At 39.1% G+C, this 18,254-nt stretch overlaps 1 protein-coding gene across 2 annotated transcripts in view; it reads left to right on the top strand.

The window, feature by feature from the left end:
* Nucleotides 1-18,254, top strand: part of LOC5567018 (neuronal acetylcholine receptor subunit alpha-7) — a 414,734-nt gene that overhangs the window by 76,852 nt on the left and 319,628 nt on the right. For both annotated transcript variants that reach the window (XM_021847824.1, XM_001651358.2), the window contains exon 2: nt 6-1,925. In XM_021847824.1, coding sequence (XP_021703516.1) covers nt 1,775-1,925 — 151 coding nt within the window. In that variant the 5' untranslated portion in view covers nt 6-1,774. The remainder of the gene's footprint in view (nt 1-5; nt 1,926-18,254) is intronic.

The following is an 18,254-nucleotide window of genomic DNA, read 5'->3' as shown; positions in this document are numbered from 1 at the left end:
TCCAGATCAGACGCAGTGAATCGTCGCCATTCGAAATATCCAAAAACCAGACCAATAGAATATCAGCTGTCAACTCCATGGCCATCAGCTGAGGCGTGAAACCCGATTAAAAAAAAACTACCAAACGTGGAAAACATCGCACATCACAAAACCCGCTGAAGCAAGTAAAAGGGGAAAGAGAGAGAAACCCTGCGGCCACCATTCGGTTTTTCCAATGTGCATTTTCACTCGATCGAACACATCCGGTGACAGTGGCTGCAAATCCACCACCACCATCAGCAGCAACAGAAGCAGCAGTAGTAGTGGCAGCATCGATCCGAGGGCGATAATTAGCGCCGGAAATATAAGACCCAACGGAAATAGTTGTTGCTGGAGCAGCCGCCGGTACCGGAGCTGTACTCTAATCGATAGGAATTCGCGCTTCCATCGGCTATTGCTGGGCGTGGAATTGCCAGGGTCGGTTGGCTTTAAGTCATGAAAACTTCACCTCACGGAAGGCGATTGCTACGCGAACCGGAACAACATCTACCGAGGCGGAACCAGTGGACAGTGGAAGCAGCAGGATATCGAGTGACATTGAGCCAATAAAGCGGAGCCAGGAATTATCTCTCTTTGACTGATATAGACTACAGGCACTACTACTCGTAGGTTTTCGATACTGGCACTTGGGTCTCAAATATACATTTAGACAGTCAAAACCACGTACTGCCACGCTTCGATCCGTCTAGGCAACTTGGAATTGGTCCCCGAATCTCTACGCGCCTTAGAGAATCAGAGAGAGAGACACACACACATTAACACACTCACGCTCACCAAATAGCACATCCAGACCTGCACAAAGGTTCCGTTTTCGTGAACCAAGTGTCGGCAGAAAGTCGTAAAGCTCACTCACGCACGAAGAAGTTCTCGAACTCAGACAATTAGAAGGAATAGAATAATCATCCCGAAGCAGCGCTCAAAAATTGGAAACGTTGCACTCATCGAACGGCTATGCGAATAAGTAATAAAACTCTAAACAGATAAACTCAGACGAAGAATCCGTTAAAGAGTTGTACAGTAAACCCTAATTGGATTTAAAAGTAATTGATATTGATTAATAATAAAACAGTGACAAGCATAGTATATTACTCGTAAAATTGAAATAACGTTTCATAAACAAAGACAAGTTTGCTGCAATTCAATAATAATAATAATATCAATAGTACTTTAACAATTTTCAACAAATTGAATTAATATTAATAGAAGCTAACCGTAAAGGAACAGGAAGTTTAATCCATCTTAATAATAAAGCAAAATAGTTCGAATAATATGTTTGGAAAACTCAATAATAAACAGACAAACTTATCAATGAAAAATAAACATCAACTAATAGCATATTGTTATTAAAAGTATTTAAAAAGCGACTCATCTCTAATTAAGGACACAAGTAATAATATTAGTAGCGTAAAACTAACAAATTTAAAACAAATACCCGGAAACGAAATATCTACCAACAAGCGATCAACCACCAAACATAACAACAGCATCAAACCAACAATAGAACCACAAAAACCCTTTGGAACAAACCTGCAACACTGACTCGAAAGAAGAGGAAAAGGAAACGCAAAAATCCGTAGTTCAGAGAAGGAAGTCTTGCTCTCTCTCGCTCATCCACACAAATCGTCATCATCATCGTCGTAATCATCTGTAGTCGTCATTTGCTATCGTCATCGAATCCATAGTCCAGTAGGCAGCAGTAGTACACGGCAACAATTCTGCCAACAACCCTGCCGGAATGAAGAAGATCCTGGTGATCGTGATCAAGATGATCAAGATGATCTCCAAGATAATCATGCTCAGCCGGTATCACAACTTTCGGTGCTACAAGCAGCTGCGGCTGTACAAGTGGATCATCGTGTTAATGCTGATCGTCAACTCGGTGATGGGTGAGTACTGAACTGTTTTTTCTCTGTTTTTAGATTTGGTGTTGTTCAAATGCAAAGAGCGTTCCGATAAAATGATTGTTTTAGGAATTCTATTCCGACCTCTCTTTACGATCGTTACGGGACGTAAAAATAGTCGGTCGTAAAAATGAAAGGTGGAACGTTGATTTTCGAAGAATGTAACGTCTAGTCTTAAAATACGTATCCAAAATATTCGGTTTGAGAACTCTCTAGAATGTCCAGTTGAGTTTCCAAATTCTGGCTTGAGATGGCAGCACTGCACAATTGCTATCATAGGAACCAATTATATGAGGTTGTTACAATAAGATACCATGCAATTTCGAAGATAACGATATCAAATTTTCACCAGAGATGAGATAACTATTGCAGCTTACCGATACACACTTTTTCATGTAAATGGCAACACTGCTTGAAAAGAATTAACGAAAGCTCAAAATACCAAATTTACGGCAAGATTAAATAAGAAGATGTCTAGTGAAATAGGAACAAATGTCCAGTTTCACCCATTTTTTGTTTCATGTACGGATCAAAACATGTTTTTGTACCTAATCATTTATTTAGCAGGCTCACGGGAAAGGGTATACGAGGTGGACAAGTGGAACAAAACAGCATTGTATCAAACAGAAATGTCGATTTGCTAAAAAAAACTTGTAAACAAGGAACAGTCAGAGTCCAGTCTACTCAACACATCTCTAATGTCTTCCTTGTCTGGTTTTCCTCGGGCCCTGAGGGATATACATAGATTTGATCTGGCAATTTTGTATTCGGGAAAGTGCCAGACAACATGGTTGATGTCTTGGTAACCTGCTCCACACCACAACGATTACTATCTCCGATCCCTATTCGATAGATATGCGAGCCTAATGAGTAGTAGGATAGACGTCATCAGCCGACACATTATCTTGATAAAGTCACGACTCTTATTTATCCTTTTAAACCACGACTTCTTTGATACCTGCGAGAGAATGGAATGTAACCACCTTCCCAAATCCCATTTATTCCATTTTTACTCTTTTGAATGTTTAATGTTTTAATGTATTCAATCCTCTGAGCAGAATCTCAATAGAGAAATTTAAAAGTAGATTGGAGTACCTTTTACCCTTCAATTCCACCCCTTAATGCTTATCTTTGACAGAGCCGCGTATTTCGACTACCACTTGCAGTCTTCTTCAGCGTCAGTCACTCGTATCCACTACGAGAAGACTGAAAGTGGTAGTCGAAATACGCGGTTCTGTCAAAGATAAGCATTAAGAGGCGAAATAACTTTAAAGTGATTCCATTTTTTGCTACATGTTAGTCCATTCGAAGGGACAAAAGGTCGAATGGACTAACATGTAGCAAGGATAATAGGCGGGAAAAACATAAGGGTCTGTCCACGGGTCATTTTTATATCATTGGGCAGACCCTCCCCCTCCCCCCATAAACGACCAATACTAAAACATTCAAAAATATTAAAAATGTGAAGGGCATCGTAATTTTACATATGTCCAAATAGGGTACCACTATAGCCATAACTGGTACACTTTCCTTATGTATCTTACAGACCTTCAAAAACTACCACAAATGAGATTAAGCAGGTCTTCAAGTTTCTCTTCAGCATTCTGGATAGTTATGACTGTCTTATTTGGTACTTCGTGGAGATATTGATTTTTCATATAAAATATGGGTCCCATCTCCAAAGCTACAAAGTGGCATGTTCTGCATGTTAAACTACAATTCGCATAGAACCGAAAAGTTAAATTTGGGCCTTCCTTAGCCGAGTGGATTTAGTCCGTGGCTACAAAGCAAAGTCATGCTGAAGGTGTCTGGGTTCGATTCCCGGTCGGTCCAGGTTCTTTTCGTAATGGAAATTTCCTTGACTTCCCTGGGCATCATCGTACCTGCCACACGATATACGAATGCGAAAATGGCAACTGTGGCAAAGAAAGCTCTCAGTTAATAACTGTGGAAATGCTCATAAGAACACTAAGCTGAGAAGCAGGCTCTGTTCCAGTGAGAAGCCAAGAAGAAGAAGAAGAACTGAAACGTCCTCGCCGTGTCTAAGCTTCATTCTTACTCAAATCTCATCCCATCCACGTAGAGTACTTCTTTTTCCAAAACCTCATCTTCTATGCAGTCTGAAAGAAAAACACTTTTCGCCCAAACCATAAATAAACAGTAATTCATCCTTCGCCTCATTAACACTCGACGGTGCATTCATTTGTGGTGCCATGCAACTGAAAAGGATTTTCTGTCCCATTCTCCGCCCAGGCTACTTGTTCTTGTTTTGTTGATTCGCTCCAGTGGTAACTTGGGCTGCTAGTTGCTTCCGCCAAACAAAGAAAACCACTTGCCAACCGGATCTTCATCTTCCCTACCCGTTTTGCGGGAAAAACCTCTTTGGAGGCGAAACGACGACGACAAGGCAAACCATCCGTCAGTCAACATGCCAGGTAACGAAGGTAAACCATGCTGCCCGGTGGCTGACTGCAATTGCTACCGTAACTTTGTTGCAGCGAGATCCAGGCAAACACGTTCCATTAATCCTCCAATCCCTGCGAAAGGTAAATTTCATCAACCATAATCGCTTTGATGTGTCACGCTACGCACCCGAGTGAAATGAACCGTTTTATAGCTTCCGAGTTGGGAAGCGCTCCGCAGAAGGCTAAGTCTGGCAACACTGACTGGCTGCATGCATCCAGTGCGCCTGATGAAAACTGCTTCTATGTTCATACCACACCCAGGAAGCATCAACAGGATGAGGTCATTAAACTAATGATCCTCCAAAGCCTCCTTACGGCTCTGTCGCTGAGCCTACGAACCAACTGGAAGAAAGATGCGAAACTCATTGCAATGTTTCTCAGAGTGCCCGTACCTTCGTACGAAGATGACATCAATGCGGTTTATGAACGAAAGTAGGCGTCACTAGGGATTTGAATTTGTTGGTTTAGATTTTTAATTGAGAGCAGAAGTTTTCATGGTGTATTAGATAATGGTATTTCATTGTTCCGGACCATATCAAGCATTGAAAATGGACAACCCCATAACTATTAGGTCAAAATCTAAACATAAGACTCTGAATCAACAATTTCACGTATAACTTTCTATTCATGGTCGCATCTCTGCATCCTAGGTTGCGTCTCACGCTCGTCAAATCGTTGTGCATTTGGTTTGCCCACCTATCTCGTCCGCGAAGCAAACAAACCAATCAGATCTGTGGAAATCGTATTTCGACTATTAAACCTGCTTCCCGCATGACATCTTCAAGCGCAATATTGAACAGCAGGCCCAGAAGTCTATCACCTTGTCGTAGTCTCCGGCGAGACTCGCACGATCTGGAGTTTTTGGCCGAAATCTTCACGCAGTGTTGCACACTGTCCATTGTAAAATAGTTTTAGAATATTTTAGTTTTGTGTGGTCCCCACATATGAAAACACATGAGGATAGAATCGAAGCAGTACAAAAGCAATTTATTTTATATGCCTTACGCAAATTAGGCTGGACAACGTTTCCACAGCCGTCATACGAGGCTCGAAGCATGCTTATTGACATCCAAACTTTAAAGGAGCGTCGCGAATTAGCCATGATTTCATTTGTCAATGATATAGTATCGCATCGTATTGATTCCAATAATCTCTTATCTTGTTTGAATTTCTACACGCCCGCCAGACAGTTGAGGAATCGGAATTTGTTAGCAATCTGGGTGTTAAACTCCATAATTTGCAAAAGCTATCTCAGACATGGCTGTGAGGAATCTTATGAAGGATATTGGCCACCTATATGACAGGTCTAGTGACTAAGTTGTGAACCAGCTTTTTACAAAATGGAAAAATTTCGTACGCTTAGGGAATATTGCCCACTATTCTTCTATTTCTAGGTGGTTAATACCCTTAAAATGATCTTGTTCGATCATGTCGGAGCTGCTTTTTAAAATGAGTATAGAAGAATAATAATATGGAGAGTTTTTGGGCCGATTCCACGGTGGTTTCATATATCACCAAAAATATAATCAAGGCCAAATCCCAAATTCACATGACGTCCGTAGTTGATACTACAAAAACAAATTAAAAAGGCATCAGATTTATATTAATGGGTTGGAGAAAAGTTGATTGAATAGGAAGTCGGTGTTATTTTTACCCGAGTTGACCCAGTGGCCAACCGGAATAGCTCCGAACTGGTAGACATTTTCAAAAACTCCAGTAATGATTGTAAAACTAGTGGGTACATATTGTGGACTTTCCGAGAAATGCGTACTCGTCCGTGCCGGATTCATGACTAAAAAGTCACGAAATCATAAGTTTTTATGTTTCATGATATCCTGACTACAAATGGAGATCGAAAACTATAGAGGGCGAATGTACCTGGTGCTCCCTGTTCTCGCTCGAAAACATGTCGGGTACATTACTGTCAAGCTGCATACATTTTCGCGATGGAGTTTATAGCCCCGATTATCACCGCCAGCAACAGATGTTCTGACAGCCGCACCAGCGACATTTTTCATCTATAGTTTATTACCTCTGTTTGACAACCAGACACGCCGAACCCGAGGTAAAACTGGATAAAAAACATCATAATAATCTGGCTTAAATGTCCAAAAATCGCAAATTTCCATAGAAAAATCGAATATCCATTTATGGCTAAAGCAGGTTTTCTAATTTATGAGAAATACTGATTTACCCATAAAAAGAGTGTGTGCACTTTTCGGCGATTATGGGTAAACTTTACCCGTATTTGGGTAGACTGATCTTAGCGTGTACACTACGGCCTTAGACTGGTCCTGGGGGTTAGAATTTCCTTTGGAGTTACCTATTATTCACTCCATGTGATTTAAAGAAGCTCGTTCGACGTACTGAGCCTAATTATTACATTAAACTAGATTTAAGAGCTTTGTAATAATTTCTGCGGGACTTACATGCTCACTAGAATTAAATTCACTTGGGTTTAAAGTCTATTAATCACTGGCAAATCAAGAAATTTTTGCAATCGTAATGCATTAGCACATTTTAAGTAACTTTTACAACTTTTTTCGCACTTCTCAAGAGGGCAACCTTACTCTTCGGTGATCAAATACTAAAAGAGACTTTAATCTTGCTTCCTGGACCTTTCACCCTACAATCGTATTGCGAGGCTATTGTTTTAGTGATCGTGTTTAACATCCGTTTACTTTCGGTATCGAAAACCGTCGACTTGAACTGTCTTTGGTCTGCATTGGATACGAATCAGATAGTGAGAAGGCTTTCGCTATGGATTACGATGAGGGCATATTTTGTATGCTGTTGAGGTTTGAATTTAGTTAAGGCAGGGATTGAAAACATTTTTTTGCAGCATAAATAATATATTTAGTTTCTTTTTTTCTGGGAAAGAAAGTTTGTAACTTTGTAACATTACCAACCAACCAACAGGTAAAACAAAAAATGACGAAAACTGATTTTTTTTTTCCGAAAAAATAACCAGTTATATCAAAATTTAACTCATAACTCTAACATCAATAAACTTTTTACTCTAACAAATGAACCTAATGTGGTAAGAAATATTGAATTAGTTGTATGGGCATTTCTGTTGTTGCTTTGAGCATTTGAGAGGAACACCATTTCACAATATTAAATTTGGAACTAAATTTAAACTTTACCAAAAAATAGCCTTTTCGGTTCCTCCAAATTCTGCGAAATTAACGCGACAACATCTTTTTTTAGGTTCACTCGAGAAACCTCTCGAATATAATCAATCATTGTTTAAATTATGCATATTAACTGTAATTTCCGGATCCTTGGTTGGTGTTCCCAACTGTGGTGAAGATAATCAGTTATCCATATTAATGAAAGTTTTTGAATAGAAATGTTTATTGAATAAATGGTAATTATTAATTGAATATACAGTCGACTCTCCACATCTCGATGTTCTACATCTCGATATCTCTCCCTATGTCGATGATTTTTCCGGTCCCTTCAATCTGCATACATTTTCACTCTCCATATCTCGATATCCTCCTTATCTCGATATCTCTCTATCTCGATGTGATTATCGTTCCCGATTTTCTCTCCGTATGTCGATATGCCCATTATCAAAGGTTACTAGACTAGATTCAAGGAATTCAAAACAATTTGCGAAGACGAAATGACATCTGTTTGTTTTTGATTTTCCTAGTAACGGAGTGATTTTCAATCTAGTATTCATTCAAAATTTGTTCTAGGTCTCGATCTCTCCCTATCTCGATGGTCCCTTCGATATCGAGATGTGGAGAGGCGACTGTAAAAGCATCCACAGCTTAGGCCCATTTCAATGTTCACTCTTTGGGCTGCGTACTGTGATTGAGCAGAACGTTTGATGAAGAGTTATTTAAATCTGTGTAGACATTTCTCACAGATGAAGCCAACTGTCATCCTCTCAGATAACTAGCAAAACCCAACTTCGTAGCGATCGCTGAAATAAAGCGAGATCAGTTATTCGGTTATTGTAGAGAGCAACGGACGTGTTGCTATACGCTGAGAACGCGTACATTTTCGGGATACGACACCAACATCGAGCCTCTACAGTACCAGTCAGAATAAAACGGAGAGAAACGATAAGTTTTGACAATTTGAATGTAAATATACCGGTGAAGAAAAATATTCAGAGAAAACTGCTGTATTGATGGACATACGAATGTGGTACCAACGTGGTTAATACTGCAGGTGACGAAGCAACTGATCCTAGGTGTCGACTTCTGGAACACATTCCAAATCGTACCTGTGATTTCCGAAAATGGAGTGATTCGAAGAATTGCCTCCGAAGGGACCGATGAGAGCGAGAGCCTCCACTTAGTAGAAGATCACTTCACGGAACAGGAGGCGATCATCTTGTTCATCGAACCAACAGCTTCAATCGTTGAACAGAAAAAAGATAGCCTAGAGCTGCCATTTGCAGAAAATCCTAAGGAAGTAGAAAGAATTAGTACAGAACACGAATTGTCACCAAAGATTACAACAAGCTACAAGAAATAGTTGATATCTTCAAAAATATTAACGATGGAAAATTGGGTCCAACCAAGGTAACTAAATCTATGTATAGTGCTTATGTTTACTTTATTCAGGATTTCATGTTTTAATTTGACACTTTTCTTCGCTAAAAATTGAAAACAAAACGTACAGCAGGCGTTACTGTAGAGTTATACCAGATATCATGGCTTTTGATCATGGTATATTTTCATATCATAAAAATACTGGTTCCTCTCGTATATATGACGCTACTTATTTAGCTATTCCTTGTAACCGGTTGGTTACAAATTGTGGATTTTTGTTTTATTTATATTGTTGTTTATTGGACCCTTCACGTTTTTTGTGCAAGAACAGAAGAAATACCACAGGAGTGATAGGGTTCAGTACCGCTGGAAATAGATTTATTTGCTACTAATGCTGCAGCATGGCGGAAAGGATGGCTAAAGCTAAAAATCTTTGGAATGACGGAAAGTGGGAAAACGAAAATTTGGAAAGAACGGCATTGCCAATAGCTGGCCTCTTTCAATATCAGGCGTCCGTGTGCTAAAGACGTGTTTTTAAGTGCAGTGTTATAGAGTGAGCAACAACCCCCCCCCCCCCTCCTTAATCCCTTAGCAGGAGCTAAGTGGATGCTTGGGAAGAAATCGCTCAGGACCTCTTGTCTTGCTATTATTTTCCGTCCACGGTTCGGCCCGCGAAACCGGGAACGGTTTCCGTGCCTAACCACCAAGGATCTTCGCCGTCCATCATTGGACGAATCCTCAGGCCGTAGGCCTTAACTGCCAAGGAGGATTTCCCCTCTCGGCCGTCCAAGGTGGCCATGCCACGGCCGGCTGATTGCGTCTAAGAGGGGAGACGCCTGCATCCCATTGTCCAGCAACGCCCGCTGGCCCGTCAACGGATCGGAATACCAGCCCGTACATCCGCCCGCTTCGCCATTCCGGCGAGAGTTCCGGCCGCACAGCAGGATTGGTGTCGCTGTGTTGGCCATTCGTCCACCAAACATCAGAAAGCAGTGGTATGTACCGGTACAAGCATTAGAATAGGACGCACTTAACAAATTTAACACCAAATTGAAATACACAGAACAACACGCACACGCCACAAATAGGAATTATAATAAAATGCACAAGTAAAGTGAAAGTTCCTGGAGTTAGTTTTTGTATTCGCGAAAAGCCCTTGATTACCCGGTAGCTAGCCGACCCTGGGATTGCCGGAGAGATCTTGTGTCCTGAGTTGGCCTGGCACTGTAGCATTTCCCGCTTAGTTTCATCCTCTGAGATGGAAGATCAAGGAAATAAGAGCATTAGGTTTTTCGCTTTCTGAGACAACTCCTAGAGTTTGTCCCGACGTCTCACTGTTCAGTCCGGCCATTTTGTTTTTCGTTCTATGTCAAAGAACTAATTTTGATCTTCCTTACAAATTTTTAGATGTTGAGCTATAGCGCTGAGATTTATTAAATTTTCGAACATCTTTTCAATATCGAATTCATATATGCGATCATAATTTGTTCGTTTCGAGAAGTGATTTTCCGTCCGCCGGGAATGGCCACCTCGGAGCCCTGACTTGAACCCGATCGAGAATCTATGGACGATTCTGGACAGGCTTCTTCTTTGCTCCTGACTTAGCCTCTTTCTCCCCTTTTTAATGATCAACTAAAAAAGAAAAGTGATTTAACCCACACACGCACACAAACTGAGCGTACGTACTCTGTGGGGTGAAGAGTTTACACGTTTGCGTTTTCTTATTTTCTTTCCCCCAGTGGTAAAGAGTTTGTTTTGACAAGCTCAGTGCTTCGAAGAGAATACACGCTAAGCCTGCTCAACGCAGCGCATGTGTAAAAACTACACAAAATGAGGCAACCAATGCAGGACTCTCTGGCTGAGTGAAAATTCTATGTAAGTCGCACTCATGCTGTGTGTAGCCGATGTGTTGGCCTTCGGCTGTGCGGGGATCGATGGAAGTTCCATGTCAATTTCTCCCGCGCGGCAGCAAACAGTTGGCCGTTGGTAAGATGGGGAGTTTTCTGTGATTTTTTCAGGCGAAAAGCCGGAAGATGGTCGCAAATGTGGAATTTTTCTCCCCATTTGCTTCCGCTTCGGCTATTCGAATGAAAAAATCTCTGAAAACTTGAAAATTTGAATGTTTTTTTTTATGTTTTCAGAAGCAAAACAAAAATGGAACCGAATTCCGCATTCCAAGCGTTCCTCCTCTGTGCACATTTCACTCATTCGGTTTGTTTACCACCGTTTGCACAAAACTGTGTGCAGCCTCCTTTGCACAGAATCTGTGCTGCATGAAGAGAGGCTAGTTTTGTGTACTCGGCACTCATTTCTGAGCGTGACAAGTTTAGCGTGTGTGGAATTTTACTCGTTTTTTTTGTGCTGCATCTTCCTCGCTCATTTTTCGTTGCCTCTCTGCTTAGCATTTTTTCGCTCCCTCGCAAAGAGGCAAAGGCAGCACGCTGCTCTAGAGTATGCCACCGAACTCTGATGATGTTGAGGAGAATTATCAGGCCTGCTTACAGGTGAAATTTTGCACATTTGTTTCACGTACATTACGGTTGTCTGGGCTGTCGTATGCAGCCTTGAAATCGATAAATATATTCCTATAGTTGGTGCGTATGGGCTAGTCTTCAAAAAATACCACGCCAAGAGCTGCTGATTCAAAATCATCAGAGCAGGATTTGTTTCGCACGCATATTTTGTTCAAATGCAGGCATGCATTAAATCACGGCACGTGCATGAGAAGATTGAATCCCAGGATTCGGTCCTTGATCGATTGTTTTCCGGTAAAAAAGAATCAAGTTAGCATCGATATTTTCTTTAGAGTTGATTGAAAATTTTGGTCTGGCAAGCCACTTGGGATCTAGGGGGTGCGAACTGGATATTAACAAGCAGCCAGGCTGCTGTCAAGCCTACATTTTCATCAAAATGATCCGAGTATACCTAGGAGCGTGTGGTCATTACTCCGTCACGCTAAAAAAAATATACATTTTATGTGACTCAAAAACTATCAGCTGTCAAAAGTGTTGAAGGAACGTTCTACTTAGTCTTATTATGTCGTATGTTTTTTTTTTCAGATATTTGTGAAATATATTTTAAACTAAGAGACAGTCAGAAACTATCCGATTCGACTGATTTATTGGACTTATTGCCTGCAGCAAACTGTAAAAGCTTCGTGTGAAGTATCTTAAGTGTGCACCTTGAAAACGGTTTCTTGCGAGACAAGCAAACAAACAACGGTTAGCACTGGTGGAAAAAAATGTGTTCAAATTGAAAGACCAAAATGTTCGAGAACGCACCCCTCAGCTGTATATAAAGTCATTTTAAATTGAATCTACATGTATTAATATAAGATCGATCACAGTAAGCGGAATCTACGAAGTTAGGGGTAGGAAAATCATTGGTTGAACCAGTATTTACAGAGATCCATGGAACATTGACCCATAAACAAATTCTTGTTATTCCACGCGAAATAAATTTTGTCCAGCTACCGCTTTGCATGATACACCATACTGACTTGACTGACTGTTTCATTGATTTTGAAAACTTTCCAGATTTTTCCGCCAAAATTTCGTTGGGTCTCTTCAAAGAATATAAGATTACGATTCTAATGACACTTTGATTTAAAATTTTGGTCTATCAAATGCTGAGGAAATTAAATATGATTTTTCAGTGTGTTTTTTGAAAAATGTCACAACTTAAAGTAAAAATTTAGTATACAAAATTAAAAAAATGTTTTTGGAAAAATACATACGAAGTAAGAATAACTCTTTGCCTTTCGAATGCGGCTTAATGAGTTTCAATTGGACGTGTAATCACAGAGATATGGACAGAACACTTTTGTATATTTTTTAGGGGGTGAACCCAAACTTTTGCACGGGAGTGTAGGTACCGTACGTGAAATACCAGTCTCGTCTTGACGAATTTCTTTTACATTAACAAAACTTCACTTTCTGTGATAACCTCTTATATAAATATACACTGGTCCCACAGTTATAAATCATTTAAGGTGAAGATGAATCGAAGCCAAACCTCAAAGAGCACAAATCTGGAGAACCAAACATCCGTTTAAGCTGAAAATGTAATCGATTGGTCACTAGCTGGTGATGACCAATCGATTAAGTTTTCAGCTCAAACGGGTGTTCCGTTCTCCAGATTTGTGCTCTTTAAAATATGAAGTTTGGCTTCGATTCATCTTCACCTTAAGGCTTTGCCTAAATTTGATAAAAATATAGAGAACAAAGTAAACAATATTTTTTGATGATATCAATGCCGAATGGTAAAGTGGGGTGCAGTTCACGCACAATGTTGTCATTGAAATTAATGAAAACATTTGAAATTTTCACTTATTTTAAAGCACAATTCATGAATCGGCAAAAAAGTTGTCCACAAATATGAATCAGTGTGAACACGATTTATGAATCAGTTGTTTACTTTCCATTATTTTGCAATCAAATGCTATATAGTTCATATGTTTATTAGAACACTGTCTTGGACAACTTAAATTAAATCCGAGGGTAAACCGGAACCAAGTATTTCAAGAATCTGCACGACATTGCTTGATTTTAAATTTTGCTACTCTGCGGGACTAGTGAACATTGAATTTGTGGATTTATATGCTTCTGGAGCATGTTTATTTGGGGAATTATGGCAAGTAGTGTAATCAGACAATCATTAGATCTAGATGGCAGAACTCATAAATGCTTGACTCTTCGACTTTCTTTACTGCACTGATAAAAATCCACACGTTCGATCTGTGTGCTTTAAATTATGATTCGATTCATGAACGTCCACATCCATTTGTGTGGTTTTCTTGCAAACTTCGTGTGTGTTACACATTAAATTCCTTTGTTTTGCTTCATGGATTGAACAGGGATTCCAATTTTTTCCACATAAGTTCCCGAAGCTTTTCCTTCAGATTCGTATGCGTCAACCTATGGACGCATAGATCATCACCCAACACGGATTCAGTGTGTTTTGCTCATGGTTAGCTTGTGTCATGATCATCATGTTCAAGTTGATCAATTAATCGATTTGCGCATTGAGTTTGTTATGATGAAATCATTGAGCTTTGCTATCGTGATTAACCCATAGCGAACTGAACTGCGGTTAGACCTCGTGTCGAATGACAGTCATCATCATGCTTCCAATGAGAAGGAGCAAATTTTGAAGCTGGAAGTGTTAGATAAAAATTTGTGAATTCGATTTTTCTTTCACTAGAAAAGTTGTCCGATATAAGAGGATTCTACCTTTTTATAAAAACATTGAATTTAATGAATGGTTTAGAAGAAAAATCGGATTTCACTAACAGATTTTCCTGATTTTCAGTTTTGAGAAAATCAAATGGAATATGCTAATCCAGGGCTTCCCAAATTATGGATTTGCGGTGCCCTGCTTATTGCTTACTAACTTGTTTGGAAAAAAAAATCAAGTGAGTTTGCGACAAGCAGAGGTGCCTTGAATTCATGTTTTGGGGAGCAAGAGTTCTTCTACCATATTTCTTCTTTTAGTCTCACAGTGTGACAGAACACACATGGTTATCTAAAGCCACTACATTTCAAATTCAACAAGCAAATCAGTAGATTTTCATGATTTAATATTTAGACTTTCATGTTTGCTTCACATGACTACTTAATGTTGATACACATTATATTATACCGTGAAGTCAATGACCAAATCCATATGGCTACCCCACAAGTCATGTGGTTTTCCTCGTTGCGCAAATGTATAAGTTAAACACACGACCTATTACGTGTAGATTTTTCTCAGTACGAGGATTCCAATATTATATGGCGATTATATGGTGGCACATTACGAACGTGAAAAAATCGGCTACATTAATGTTAACGATGCTCCATGGCCTCTGATTTTTATTTTTATAAAGTGTGCACATCTTGGACTTCTCCATGTGTCTGATAGAAGAGTCAACAGTTTAGCCAGGGAGTTAATCTAAAAAAACTGACGTGCAACCAAAATGATTATAAAAAAGACAAACAATTGGTATTGATATCAATCAGGGAGGATACAAATCAGTTCTTTTTTTTTTGGTTGCTTTTGGTCCTTCTGCAGAAGCACTACTCCGTTTTTATAGCAAAATTAGGAAAAACCCATCGGGCGTAACTAAAACTAATTTTCTTTATCTATACTGTTTCTTTTTGTTCGTCGCGAATTTAGGATTTTTTTTATTCCTAAATTATTCAACATAATAATATAATATGTAAGGCCTCACTTACATAAACATCGTCCACAATTTTCATGGCCATATAAGACTATAACCCCCCTAAATAATGTTAAGATTCCTTTTCCACAAAATAAAAATTGTAGTTTGTAAATAGTTCCAAACCACTTTTGCTTTCCCGTAACGAAATTTTACATTGGAAATTATTTGAAACTAAGAATCATTTTTAAAAATACTAAGTACTCGTAGTTTGAAGGCTGATTCATGAATTGTGCCACTTACACACATGGGACATGAATATACACTTCCCACAATTTATTGATCAAGTATTTTACTCAAAAATCTCAGCCAAATCCTAATCAATACGCATTTATCTCTCATGGCTATGTTTATTGAATCTGTAAATGTTGTCTGGGGATCAATCTGTCACAAAACATGTTTGAAACGAACTTTAAAACGTCGTTTTTAGTTAGGCGGCAATAGGCACACGGCTTACAAAGTTGGCAAAAACACAGCCCAAATAGCTACAAAAAGAATTCAGTAACATTGTTGGCTCATACCGCGATCAAGAGCTATTTTACTGAGATAAAAAGCCTTGAAATGGCTAAACACTATGTGTTTCTTATCAGTAAACATGATTCTGTGAATTAGTCAGGGCAGCAGTTGCCAGTTGAATGCATGAATCTTGTACAATAGCCAGATAAAAGTTCCAAATGTTTGTCAAGGTAACGAACCAGAAGGTGAGCCTTGATCACTTCAAAACTGCTTCAGCAAATATTTATTTATTTCGGTTGTTCTAGCAAACATCTGTCATTTTGCTTTCTTTACCATATAAATTTCGGTTTATGGTGAATATATCTTGAAGCGTTGATTTTTTATGAATACTTTGTATGAAACGCTTTCAAAGCTTTCAATATTGCACATTTTTGCTGAAGGCACTGAAGAGTTATCTCGATTATTTTCGTTTAAAAACATATTATTTTCAAAATTGTATTAATCTCTTCAGAAAACGTCCTCACAGTCTACTTCCAATAAAGATAATCTTTCTAATGGTGACAAAATATTGAGAATCCGTTTGCGCCTTTCAGAGATATCGGCATTTGAGGATCTGTGTTGAAAATTTTGAGTTCAGTTTTTTCTCCTCAGAAAAACGCCAAAATCGCTTTCTCTTTGCCTCGCAGAGGAGTTTCTATCAAGCCTGGATATGGCTTTGGGACCAATGTGCATTGTGGTTTGAAGCTACACGCTCTTATTTCGTTTATGCGATTGTTCCCTCTTCAAGGGGCTTCTCCACCGGAGGACGAAGCCTGCGTGTCATCTGTGGTAGATTGCAAAAAAGTTTGGATATTTTTCATCATTCTTGCAAGAATGGAAAATTTCTCCTAATGCTTCCAAAACTCAACTTAAAATGTTCCCACATTAAGGCGAAGTAGGCCGTCATTGAAATTTGTACGCGTCGTTGATGATTGTTGCTAACTCATCTCACGATTTTGAATCAAAGAAAATCAGTTGGTTTTGCACTGGCACAGCTGAAAAACTATCAGCATACTTTATGCATCTTAGTGCGTACAGAGATACTTTTTCAAGTCAATATAAACCGTCAAGACTGAGTTTTATCATTTTAAAATGCAAGCTGGAAGGTCATCATTGTTGCCAAAACGAATGACGGGCTACTTAGCCTTAACCAAAAGCTATTTATTTGAAACATTCAAGTAGCCATGTTGTCACGATCAGAGGGGTTCCAATAATTTGGTCAGATGAAATTAAGTATCTTAGGGGGGTCTGTAGCCTTGAGGTTACGCTTTCGCTTCATAAGCGGAAAGTCATGGGTTCGATTCCCAGCCCCTCCACAAAAAACCCGTCCAGCCACCAGAAGACGCCTCACGGAGGACCGTGCTTTGGGGAGCACATCCATCCTCCGTCAGTATCAGATGGTGACTGAGACAAACTGACCCTCTTCGCAGGCAGCTAGCCTCACTAACAACAGAGCTCTCTTCTACCTGCTCGGTGTGAGAGAAAGAGTAGGAGAGAGTGAAAGAAGATGTAAATATAGAGAAGTTGAAAATAGATCGTATCGGTAAAGAAGCTACAGAACAACTGATTCCGGCACAGTATTGGCCACGAGCACAGAGTGCCTCAAAAAAAAAAAAATAAGTATCTAGGAGTCATGCTAGATAAAAATTTGCTATCAAAAATTGCATATACTCTCAATGAAGTCAAATTTAACAAATATATAAAAAATCTTTATTCACTTATTAACGGTAAATCAAAACATTGTTTTAATAACAAGCTTTTGATCTTCAAACAAGCTTTCTGACCAGTCACGTTGTATACTGTACCAATATGCACTCGCTATTGTGATACCGGTAAGAAAGCTCTGCAGATGATTCAAAAAACAATTTTTAAAATGATTCTGAAGCTCCCTCCTTAGTATAGTACTAATGAGTTACATAGAATATCCAATGTTGAAACATTGGAACAAATGTCGAATCAAATTATTAATAATTTTAGACAAAAATCGTTGTTATTTGCTATAGACCGATGCACGAGTTCACTATTTGACTTTTGAGCGGTGCCGTGTTATTTACGTGACCATGGCAACAAGTGAATTCGGCACCGCTCAAACGTCAAATTAGTGAACTCGTGCATTGGTCCATTGCCACTATTAATGCGTTATATATTTAGGTTCAGTAAATTGAAAGCATGTTTTATCTTATAAGCATGAAATAAACTCATCTCTAGTAATTCCGAACTGCTACGGCAAAGTCAACATCATATTGTAGTTGTTTACAAAATGTAATAAAATCTCAATTTAGATTCACCATATTAAAACAATAGAATAATAACAACACAGGACATTCAGATGTATGAAATGAATGTAATGTTTGAAATGAGTATAAGCATCAAGGAATTAAAAAAGGGGATAGTTCGTTGTTCTAAATCTCAAGAATATTAATTTTGGAAATAATTCGTTATTGTACAATTCAAAATGAATCCTCCTTGAAACCAGATCGTTACACGCCCATGATAACCAGTGCCGTGAAACGAGCAAAACGTAGCTCGGAGTTTACGGAGCTCATACGCAACACGGAATAAGGTGACACGGGAGACCGTGTTATTTTCCCTATTTTTTGTCTCACTCTAACAATCATCATCAAAACTTTGTGGAAGCAAA

This window comes from Aedes aegypti, chromosome 2, assembly GCF_002204515.2.
Source record: "Aedes aegypti strain LVP_AGWG chromosome 2, AaegL5.0 Primary Assembly, whole genome shotgun sequence".
NCBI classification, from domain to species: domain Eukaryota; kingdom Metazoa; phylum Arthropoda; class Insecta; order Diptera; family Culicidae; genus Aedes; species Aedes aegypti.
This window is presented reverse-complemented; position numbering and strand designations above follow the sequence as displayed.